Source organism: Artemia sp. Qi Xiang Cuo, chromosome 17, assembly GCF_049724085.1.
Source record: "Artemia sp. Qi Xiang Cuo chromosome 17, ASM4972408v1, whole genome shotgun sequence".
Lineage (NCBI taxonomy): Eukaryota > Metazoa > Arthropoda > Branchiopoda > Anostraca > Artemiidae > Artemia > Artemia sp. Qi Xiang Cuo.
The window spans coordinates 17,362,727-17,375,358 of record NC_142810.1 but is presented as its reverse complement, the minus strand read 5'-3'; the positions used below and the strand labels follow the sequence as shown (position 1 = coordinate 17,375,358).

General features: G+C 36.4%; 1 protein-coding gene across 1 annotated transcript in view; it reads left to right on the top strand.

Annotated features, from left to right (window-relative positions):
* Positions 1–11,943, top strand: part of LOC148941962 (uncharacterized) — a 176,939-nt gene extending 164,996 nt beyond the window's left edge. Inside the window, exons 9-10 of the mRNA XM_089103617.1 lie at positions 6,053–6,257; positions 11,364–11,943. Coding sequence (XP_088959743.1) covers positions 6,053–6,257; positions 11,364–11,842 — 684 coding nt within the window. The 3' untranslated portion in view covers positions 11,843–11,943. The remainder of the gene's footprint in view (positions 1–6,052; positions 6,258–11,363) is intronic.
* Positions 11,944–12,632: the final 689 nt, after the last annotated feature.

The window sequence follows — 12,632 nt, the reverse complement described above, 5'->3', positions numbered from 1 at the left end:
GACAACAAACACCTATGATGGACTAAGAATCCTAGCTCTGAAAAGTTCAAATAGCAAACTACACATCCCAAATCGTAATTTTCTGACAACATACACCTATGAAAGGCTATGAAACCTAGCTAATAAAAGCCGGAAATAGCAAATTAACCATCCCAAATCATAAGTTTCAGACAGCACTCACCTATGAAGGCTAAGAAATCCAGCTCGGAAAAGTCAAAAAAATTGCAACCCACACATCCCAAATCATAGGTTTCAGACAGCACATACCTATGAAAGACTAAGAAATCCAACTCAGAAAAGCCCGAAATAGTAATTTACATATCCCAAATCATATTTTTCTGAAAGGACACACCTATGAAAGGCTAAGAAATCTAGCTCAGAAAAGTAAAAAATAGCAAACTAGTCATCCCAAACTATAGGTTTCAGACAACAAACACCTATGAAAGACTAAGAAATCCAGCTCAGAAAAGTCAAAAGTAGCAATCCCTTCATCACAAATCATAGGTTTCAGAGAACACACACCAACGAAAGACTAAGAAATCTAGCTGAGAAAAGCCCGAAATAGTAATTTACATACCCCAAATCATAGGTTTCAGACAACACTCACCTATGAACGGCTAAGAAACCTAGCTCAGAAAAGTCAAAAATAGCAAACTAGTCATCCCAAACTATAGGTTTCAGACAACAAACACCTATGAAAGGCTAAGAAATTCAGCTCAGAAAAGTCAAAAGTAGCAATCCACCCATCCCAAATCATAGGTTTCAGACAACACACACCTATGAAAGACTAAGAAATCCCACTAAGAAAAGCCCGAAATAGTAATTTACATATCCCAAACTCGAAGTTTCAGACAACAAACACCTATGAGTGACTAAGAATCCTAGCTCTGAAAAGTCCAAAAAGCAAACTATACCTCCCAAATCATAATTTTCTGAAAGGACACACCTATTAAAGGATAAGAAATATAGCTATGAAAAGTTAAAATAGCAAACTATACATCCAAAATTATTATTTTCAGACATCACCCATATATGAAAGGATATGAAATCTAGCTCAAAAACGACAAAAATAGCAAACCACACATCCCTATCAAATGTTTCAGTCAACACACACCTATTAAAGGATCAGAAAGTCAGCTCAGAAAAGTCAAAAATAGCAAATTACATATCACAAATCATAGGTTTCAGGCAACACACACCAGCGAAAGACTAAGAAACCTAGCTCAGAAAATTCGAAAATAGCAAACTACTCATCCCAAACTATTGGTATCAGACAACATTCACCTACGAAATACTAGAAAACCTTAGCTCAGAAAAGTCAAAAGTAGCAATCCACCCATCCCAAATCATAATTTTCTGACAACACATACCTATGAAAGGCTAAGAAACCTAGCTCAGAAAAGTCGAAAATAGCAAACTACACATCCCAAATCATAGGTTTCAGACATCACACACCTATGAAAGACTAAGAAATCCAACTCAGAAAAGCCCGAAATAGTAATTTACATATCCCATATCATAAGCTTCAGAAAGCTTTCACCTACGAAATACTATACCCCAAATCATAAGTTTCAGACAGCATTCACCTACGAAATACTAAGAAACCTTAGCTCAGAAAAGTCTGAAATAGCCAACTACTCATCCCAAACTCGAAGTTTCAGACAACAAACACCTATGAGTGACTAAGAATCCTAGCTCTGAAAAGTCCAAAAAGCAAACTACACCTCCCAAATCATAATTTTCTGAAAGGACACACATATGATAGGCTAAGAAATCTAGCTCAGAAAAGTCAAAAATAGCAAATTAACCATCCCAAATCATAGGTTTCAGTCAACACACACCTACGAATGGCTAAGAAATCCAGCTCAGAAAAGTCAAAAAATAGCAACCCACACATCCCAAATCATAGGTTTCAGACAACACATACCTATGAAAGACTAAGAAATCCGGTTATGAAAAGTCGGAAATAGCAAACTACATATCCCAAATCATAGGTTTCAGTCAACACTCACCTATGAACGGCTAAAAAACCTAGCTCAGAAAAGTTAAAAATAGCAAACTAATCATCCCAAACTATAGGTTTCAGACAACAAACACCTATGAAAGGCTAAGAAACCTAGCTCAGAAAAGTCAAAAATAGCAAACTACACATCCCAAATCATAGGTTTCAGACACTACACACCTATGAAAGACTAAGAAACCTAGCTCAGAAAAGCCCGAAATAGTAATTTACATATCCCAAATCATAAGTTTCAGACAGCATTCACCTACGAAATACTAGAAAACCTTAGCTCAGAAAAGCCTGAAATAGCCAACTATACATCCCAAACTCGAAGTTTCAGACAACAAACACCTATGAAAGGCTAAGAAATCCAGCTCAGAAAAGTCGAAAAAGCAAACTACACATCCCAAATCATAGGTTTCAGACACCACACATCTATGAAAGACTAAGAAATCCAACTCAGAAAAGTCAAAAATAGCAAATTAACCATCCCAAATCATAGGTTTCAGTCAACACACACCTACGAATGGCTAAGAAATCCAGCTCAGAAAAGTAAAAAAAAATAGCAACCCACACATCCCAAATCATAGGTTTCAGACACCACACACTTACGAAAGACTATGAAATCTGGTTATGAAAAGTCGGAAATAGCAAATTACATATCCCAAATCATAGGTTTCAGACAACACTCACCTATGGACGGCTAAGAAACCTAGCTCAGAAAAGTCAAAAATAGCAAACTAGTCATCCCAAACTATAGGTTTCAGACAACAAACACCTATGAAAAGCTAAGAAATCCAGCTCAGAAAAGTCAAAAGTAGCAATCCACCCATCCCAAATCATTGTTTTCATACAACACACACCGATGAAAGACTAAGAAATCCAGCTCAGAAAAGTCAAAAATAGCAAACTACATATCCCAAATCATCGGTTTCAGTCAACACACACCAACGAAAGACTAAGAAACCTAGCTCAGAAAAGTCAAAAATAGCAAACTACTCATCCCAAACTATTGGTTTCAGCCAACATTCACCTACGAAATACTAGAAAAACTTAGATCATAACATCCTTAAATATCAAACTACACATCACAAATAATATTTTTCTGACAACTCAGACCTATGAAAGTCTAAGAAATACAGATCAGAAAAGTCGAAAATAGCAAACTACACATCCCAAATCATAGGTTTCAGACACCACTCACCTATGAAAGACTAAGAAATCCAACTCAGAAAAGTCAAAAATAGCAAACTACATATCCCAAATCATAAGTTTCAGTCAACACATACCAACGAAAGGCTAAGAAACCTAGCTCATAAAAGCCTGAAATAGCAAACTACTCATTCCAAACTATTTTTTTCAGACAACATTCACCTATGAAATACTAGGAAACCTTAGCTGAGAAAAGCCTGAATTAGCAAACTACACATCCCAAATCATAGGTTTCAGACAACACACATCAACGAAAGACGGGTGCTCGGGGAGAGCCTTTGAGGGTCTGTGGGTCCCTTGAGGGTCGGTGGTCCTTTGGGCGCGCGGGGGGACGTTGGGGGCCGGGGGGTTGGGCTTGGGGGGCCCGGGGAGGGCCTTTGGGGGCGTGGGTGGGCTTGGGGGGGGCCGGGAGGGTCTTTGGGTGCCTGGGGGACATTTGGGGACCGGTGGAGGGCGTTTGGGACCCCGTTGGTCCTTTGGGAGCTTGACGTGCCTTTGGGGAGCCCGGGGATGGCATTTGGGGGTCTGGGTGGGCCTTTGGGGCACCGGTGGCCCTTTGGGAGCTTGGGGGGGCCTTTGAGTGTCCGGGGGGACAGTTGGGAGCCTGGGGGACATTTGGGGCCTGGGGATGGCATTTGGGGGTCTGGGTGGGCCTGTGAGGGCCCGGGGGGGGGCCTTGGGGCGTTGGGGGGGCTTTGAGGACCGGGGGCTTCCTTCGGGGTTGGGGTAGGAGGATTGGAACCCTTTGGGGTTGGGTTAGAGGACCTCACAACACTGTTCAAATGAAACTTGTGTATTATAACGACCAGAGTTTCACCATTAAATTCTCTTCTAAAATCTCTTCAAAAATCTTCTTTTAAAATGTCTCTATCTGTTTCGCCGAAATAGTTCCATAACCGGTCTAAACGGTTTCGCCCAAATTACCCCTAAACGTAAATTCAGCGTGTTCCTTTGTTATTGGCATCTCTGCGCTAACGTATTTCAAATTAATAAGAAACCTGATTCCAGCGCTAAAACAATTCATCGCTAAGATGTTTCTTACCTAATTGTTTCCGTGGCCGTTGGTTATTAATATCCTTTGGAGTTCGACCAAAAGAGTTGTTCCCGAGGCAAAGACATTAATGATTTGGATCTATTCCTGGAGAAATGTTTCTAGGCGAAAATTTTTAAAGTCTGACAGATGATGTCATTGATTGATTGATATGTCAAGAAAGGGGAAATTAATTTGTTGTTTCTAAGGGGAATTATTGATTCACGATAGGTGAATTGAGGTCGATAGCACAGGTGTTCCAAGGTCGATGTTGTTGTAAGTGCACGCTCTCAGCGAATGTCAAGGTCGATGTTGTTGTTGTTGACACACTTTGATTACGCAATCAAGTTCTCGGAAATTCACTTCCCCCTCGAGTCCTAGATCAATAACATTGTTCCCGTTAGAATTCAATGCGCATGTGCAACCTTCGCCCCGGAGCTATTACACATAGAAACATCAAATAAATCGACCTTGGAAAAAGAGGTCATTGACCCCATTAACCACGTGTTCTCCCTAGGGAGGCTATGCCCATATATGGGGTGCAAAAAAGTTATAGGTGGCAGCAGGGGTGAGCAATGGGGGTATAAGATAGCTCTCTACTTTCATCTCGAGCCACTCTCTATAATACATAGGAGAATGAAAGAAATCTAGTAAATATGATTATGAAGATTTTTTTTTTATAAATCCTTAGCAGATTATTACCTTTTTAAATAACAAAAAAGATCATACCACAGCTGAGAGGCGTTTTCTGCCACTTGAACCATGAAGTATTAATTTTTGTCAAGGCTAATTAGAGATATTAACAAAATGAGAAGCTAGTGTTTTTATTTAATAATAAAAAAAATAATCTCAAAATTCCACAATAAAGAGATAAAAAATAAATTGCGAGTAACTGGATAAGGTGTTGACCTTGCACGATCAAGGTGAAAGTCTCCAGGGGTGTCGGGATCCTCAGAAAGCTAAAACATATATTTCGAGGGTCAATTCTTTGAATATTTTTCTACAGCCTAGTAAAAACTACCTACTGTCCTGTTTTTTGGATGTCTACCTATCCATCACCGCTAAAGCCACTTTCAAAGCTTAATGATGAAGCAATAACGCAAAATAAAGCAAGAACAAGAAAGCAAGAATTCAGGAAACTAACTGTTCTTCATTTAAACCCTTACTTGATTTGAATTCTCTTTATTTTCTATCGCGTGCTTCTTTCACTTTTCTACAGCTGCATAGCCTCCTTCCTCCTACCCGATGTAATTATATAGGTGTTATTTCTGATCAGTCAGCTTATCATTTCCGCACTTCTAGCATTTTACATATTTCTCAAGCTTTATCAGTGAGGTCTGACTTTAACACCGTGATAGATGGTAGATCTGAACAGGCTCTCAGAGTCTGCGCAGAACTGCTGCTCGTCTCATATCTTCGACTAGAAGGTTAGACGATTTCTAACTAATAATTGAGTTTTGTTCTATCCCCTTGAGTTGATGTTTCTGTAAAGGCTTGCGTGTTTATTTGAGCTAGTGAATTAAAGTGATAGCCTGTTTTTTTTGGGAATTTCTTAAGTGGATGATTAGGTTTTATATTTCATTCGTTTTTAACATATTATTAGATTTACTATATTGCTTTTTTTTTCTCCTCTGGTGTTTCCTGGCCACGGAGCCTCACGGGGGAGATGATATAGAAGTAGATTTCTTTTCTGGATATTTGAGCTTATTTTTACTGGTATATGTTAGATTATTTTTCAGTTTTAGAAATAAATCTCATCTTAATTATAACAATAACTCTGTCTGAACTGAGAAAATAATTACTTTTAGTCTCTATGCTCTGACGACCGCCAGCAAGGCTATGGACGCCGGAAACGTAACGTTGATGACAACTTTACTCCAGAAAAGATTGGCAAAATAAGAGAGATTGAGGTTCATAGGATTTTTCACAGCAATGGAACAGAACAGGAGGTCACACCCGAAGCTCTCAAAGGATGGGAAACAGATATGGCGGTTAAAGTTGTCATGCCCCCAAGTAAGTATATCAACCTTTCTAATTCTTTTATTCTTCTGAGAGGATGGGTATCACCAAGGGAGAGGTTAGGGGGTAAATGCAAGCAATGCTCTCTGTAAGAACTTATTACTCTAGAAATGCAATCCAAATAAATTTGAAAGCAAAGCTCTCACAGAAGAAGCGTTACTACCTCTCCCCTAGATGGTCAGTTAGGTGACCAGACCAGAACTGAATTGTCGTTTCACAAAGACTTAAGGGGTGAGAAAATGTCTCGGGGTTAGTCTGCTGAGAGCAACGGGGTACCAGTCCACGAAAATGAAAGAATTTTCTTTATTTTTTAATGAAGATGCAAAGAAATATATTTTACAAAATCTATGGGGGGGGGGGCAATTTTGTTCTTTAAAAAAATAAAATTCAATGAAAATACTAAGTAGTTAGGTTGAAACCCTTTTTTCGGTAAATTATATGATCTTATCCTCAGATGACACTGAAAGTGTCGATAATGGCCAACCTACCTTGCAAGAAGAAATATATTTTACAAAATCTATGTGGGGGGGGGGGGGGAAATTTGTTCTTTAAAAAAATAAAATTCAATGAAAATACTAAGTAGTTAGGTTGAAACCCTTTTTTCGGTAAATTATATGATCTTATCCTCAGATGACACTGAAAGTGTCGATAATGGCCAACCTACCTTGCAAGAAGATTATTGCCATCTAAAACTCAAATCTGTTCTAGAGATTACATCTGAAATTTAAGCGGCAAAACCTTTATTGTATTGTCGTGATTTTTTGTCCCACATACTTCGCCGAATCTGTATTGAATAATAATTGGAGAATGTTAGCTTTTTATCGCGGCATAACATTTGAGCATATCTTTCTTGACACATTTTGAAATATCTTTGTTTGTGGTTCGACAGAAAGCTACACATCTCTTCCTGATTTGATGAAATGCTTTCAAATTTGTAAAGAAGATGAACAGCTCAGGAAAGACAACCACCCTCCTTATGAATCTTTAAAAGCTGTAAAACATTTGACAGCAATGGGAGAATATCTTCAAATTCGGAAAGAAAAAATGATTTTCTATAGTTTCACGCTTATCCCTTTCTCTTTTCCACAAATGAAAATAAAAACAGTAAAAAAAAATAAATAATAGAAATCAGAAAACCACAACTGGGCTATTGCCATCCGTAGTCGATGCGCGAGGCCGTATCCAGGGGGGGGGGGGGGGTTAAGGGATTTGAACCCCCCATCCAAATGTTTGTCCAACTCGTAAAAACGTAACAAAAATGAATATAAAATTTTTTTGATGTTTTTTAAGTTTTTTTGTAAGCCCTCTCCCCAAAAAAAATCATTTTGTAAACTCCCCCCCCCAAAAAAAAAGAATCCTGGATATGACTCTGTCTATGTGTTATTATATATTAACTACAAAATGATATGCCTCCCTATTGTTTGTTCTTTTATTGTTTCTTATTGTTTCTTATTGGTCTTTCATTGTTTCTTTTTGTTTGTTCTATAATTTGTTTGTTCTGTTTTCCGTTCTTCTTGCTTTATATAGAACGACTGCTGGTGAAAAGATGGCGAAGGGTTTATTTGATTGCAAATTCAAAGTTCTTGCCTTCTATTTAAGTGAAAAAATAGATCGGAGGCTGCGCAAAAGCCCCTTTTCCCTAGACGCCCCAACAACTTCTAATTGCATTGGGCTAAAATTCCAAACAAAATTAAAACAATACAGAAGAAAGTGGAGAAAATTACAAACTCCTCCGCTAGAAACTTAACTGAAGCAAATAAACGAAATAATCAATCGACTGTAATTCATGGGGAGTGCATGCTATGAAAATACTTCTCAGGCAGCATATAATTTAAAAAATAAACTCCAAAGATTTTTTTTCAAAGATTTGTTTTCAGTGTCAATGGCATGAAATTTTCTTAAGAGACCTTTCTTAAAAGATTTTTGTTGATCACTGTGGAAAAAAAATATTGATAGAAATTATTATTTTTTGTTTTTTTTTTTGGTGGGAAGGGGGGAGGTAAAATGAAAACCGAAGGTAATGGTTTCATTATTCCTTCAAATACCTAAATATGACATATTTCAGGAAGCCAGATCAAATTGTTCTGGGCGTTTACCCCCGGAAAATACCCCCCGCGGATAATACCACCCCGGAAAATTCCCTTCTGGAAAATACCCCCCCCCCGGAAAATAATCCCCAGAAATATCCCCCCCCCCAGAAAATACCCCCCGTGTAAAATACCCCCCCCCCTGAAGAATGCCCCCCGCCGGTGCAAAATAATGCTTTCCAATTTTGAGAATTTTATTTGAGTTTTTTTTTTTTTAGTTTCCGTAGGGGAAGGAATTTTGGCACTTGTGTATTATGCGCCACTCACTCGAGTTTACGCTGTGTAAAACTCGAGAGCAAAATGTTTTTTTCATTAGTTTCTTCGTTACTTTAGAAATAAATTTGGGCTATAGATTTGCACATTAGGGGGGGGGGAAGTATAGTTGGTCTGCATGCATAATGTGTTTGTTACAATTATTCTGCATATCAGATAGATAGATGGATAAGAGTATTTTAAAGCCAAATATACGGCCATGAACACAGTAATAACATAAATGAAACGTACAAAAAAAAAAAAAATTGATCAGCGATCATCATAAAGCACTTAAATGAAACACTACATTAAACTTATAATATTACTTAATGCTTGGAAATATGGTCATTGAAAAAAAAAAGAAAAATGGTCATATGTGATGTATGACCATTGCAAATAATAGCAAAAAACGCTTGACTATCATTTAATTTCCCATTGGATGGAGCAGATGGGATACATATCATAAATGTCATCCTCCTGTGTGGAGCTGTACCCAGGGCTTCCACTCTCCAATATTATAATTCGGGGACAAGTCTTAAAAATTTGGGAAGTTTTCGGGGACAAGTCTTCAAGATTCGGGGATAAAAACAAAATGAAATTTTGTTGTGAACACTTAGGAGCCAAGAAGTTTTAGCTTCGTTTTCAGGCTCAACAAGGGCTTGAATCCGCATAGTAGATCAGGCCTTTTACAGAGTAGGTTTTAGAGCCTGAGCAGGGGATTGGAAACCATAGCTGAAAACGCTTATTGCTGATATTGTGGCAAAAACTTCAAAATTGTTTTCAAATTAAAAAAAAATTGAACACAAGTGAATTGTAAATACCAGTAGCGATTTTTCATTAGGTCATGATCTCAGTAATTCATTAATGATATTAAAAAAAAAAAAATATTGTTTGAGGTTTCTACATAGGTAAATTAAATAGACAAAAATAAACCTAAAAGTATGGGGCAACATAAGAACTTAGAACAAATAAGAACTAAATTAAACAAGCAAATTTAAACTTAAATTAAAAAGGGAATTTTTACGACAATTGACACATTATTGGTTTTTCTTGCTGATTCTAAGGTCTTAAGTGCTTAGCCCCATGTTCCAAATGTAATATTTATTGCAATCTCATTTTTATATCAGCCCTTCTAATGCCTGGACATGATAGCTATAGGCTACAAATCATATAAAAATCACTTCTTCTTTTTCTTCACACTAACATTATTTGGCATTATTAACCAACAGTTCGTGATAAATAAGTCGGAAAATAATGTAAAAATCCCCTATTCCCCGACCTTGTTCATAGTCTATAGCAAACATTTTTCTCATTTGGAGGGGGAGGGGGAGGTGCATCTTTTAGGGTAAGAAGATTGCATTTAGGGATTTTTCTTAAGAAGAAATAAAGTGTACCACAATTTCTCTAAATTCTTTTGTTTCTATCTGAGAATTAGCCTTCATACAGTTTACTAATTGTTCAAGCATTATAAGTTGTAAGTATAGGCCTAGATATTTAAACAAATTGATTTGGCTCTCCCGAATTTGAGCAGAATATTTTTTCCGTAAAATTTCTTTCACCTAACTAACAGTTTTGCGAAACCGTAAAAAGATCCTAAAACTGCAGTTTAAAATATTACACCCACTTAAAATATTACACGGGTAAGGGACCAGAATAACAATTGTGATGGCAGTGCTGGGTAAGTACGTTTGAGGATAAAAGGTGGTATAACAAGTACAATTATCAGATAAAAAAAAGAACTTAAATTTTACACACAGAATGAAACAAAAATTTAAATTTTAAGAATTCCTGGCAAAAATTGTAACATTAAGATAACATTAAACATTAATACAGTATGTCCCAAACCAAAAATAGCAGAAGCAAACTAAATTTAAACTTATGATTTGGCTTTCAAAACAATTCCCCTTCTTTGGAAGTTCAGTTTCAAAACCCAAAACCAGACTGAGGGTTCTGTTAAACAACTATAAATATAATTCTTGGCTAATTCTGTTAAGATTGTCTGGACCACGAATGATGTAAATTCAAGAATCTTACAGTATTTTGAATACTCCATTCGAAATTGTTTATTCTAAACGCTGGAAAATGATACTTTTGTAAACATATGAAGAACCGTGCATGCTTAAATTGTATCAGTCTGGTTTTTATGCAAAGCAACACAGGAGACGAAAATTAACGGAGAAGAGACTAGTGAGAAATTATGGTATTTAAAAAAAGTGTTTGCTAGGGATAGTCACTAAGGGTGACACTGTGGTCGGGTGATTTTCGGGGAAATTTCGGAAATTCGGAGAACCAAATTTTTTTTCGGGGAGACACAGATTTTCGGCGAAATCCCCGAAAATTCGGGGATGGTGGAAGCCATGGCTGTACCGGCATACAGAGGAGGAAAAAGCATTTAACTAAACGCGTGTTCAGAATATCCGACAGGGGAAAACAAAAAAATTAAGGTTTAAATTTCTTCTTTTATTTTCATTTATTTATTTTATTATGAGTATTATTTTGGGGGAGAGGGATAAGGATGGCCGGTAGTGATTGCATATGTAGGGTTTTGTAAAGGGTGATGTATACTCATACAAGTTTATAAACTCTGGGTTTGTTGTTAAAGTATTTATTTCTTTTATGATAAAACCCCTTTTCTTTTTTTTGTTAAAACTCTGCATGATTTTTGCATATTGATAGATCTGTAAATGAGCTTCAAATTTCACATGTATAGCTGTGCATTGTACGGGCGAACGAATTTAATGAATATGTTTTACTTTTTCAGATGCATTTGGAACTACTAAGGTTGCCTCCTTAGAGCAGCATTGTTTAACCTTTGTCATACTTGCAACAGCTCTTGGGTCCTCCCTCTTAGTCGTAATAGTAGTCATTGTGCTCTACTGCGCATGTCGCCGTACGCAAAAAGTGATTGAACAAACCCCATGCAATCACATTTCTACCCAACCAAGCCAAAGCAAAATAACTGAAATATATAACGAGATTGAACTGCTAGACGTTCTATCTAAAACGATCAGAGAGAAAAAGCAAAGGGTACACGAAGAAATACGTACACTATACGGACCAGGTGAAGACAATGCCAGAGAAGAATTCTACGAGAAAGATGACACAAAAACATTAAGACAGATTAAAAGAAGGAGTGGAGTTACGCCAACACATAAAAAAATGAACAATGGTGGCTACATCACCAATGTAAATTTAAACCAGCTAACTGAGCGCCATGCAGACATGACAGCTCAAGTGTAAGAATCACAGGTTTTTCACTTGAATTGATGTAATTACAAGTGCCTAAGCAATTTTTTTTTTCGTGTGTGACCCTACATTTTTTCACAATGAAAAAATGCATAATATTAGTTTCAGTGAAAGTTTCATTTATATATATATATATATATATATATATATATATATATATATATATATATATATATATATATATATATATATATATATATATATATATATATATATATATATATATATATATATATATATATATATATATATATATATATATCCGTATCTATGTATGGATTATATATGTGTTTAGATGGATTACACATATTTTTACCCAGCAGAATTTAGTAACGATGTCAGACTTTACACATCTATTGTTGTAAGGAATACAATTTGGAAATTCATTATTTTAAGTGTCCAAAGTAAAAATTAAAACCAACAGATTTTTACATTAATAAACAAGATCTGTTCTGACATCAATCAAATTATTGACAACAAATTTAGTTATTATCTCCCTTGAAAGAATGAGCAGTAACAATAAACAAGTGCCTGGCGCCTTCTGGATTGATTAGTCATGCCAAACATTTCTACAATAAAAAGACTTAATTTCAGACGACTTGACTTATAATTATTTATTTATCTATCTAATATTATATTTATTAAAGATAAACTAAGAATTCTTTAAAATCTTATATTGACAGAAAAATTCGCAAAGTGTCAGCTCCAGTTCTGAGGTGTTTTTGCGAAATGGTGTCTCAATTGGTGAGGGGAGGGACATTTATCCATCCTCGATCCTTCCAGT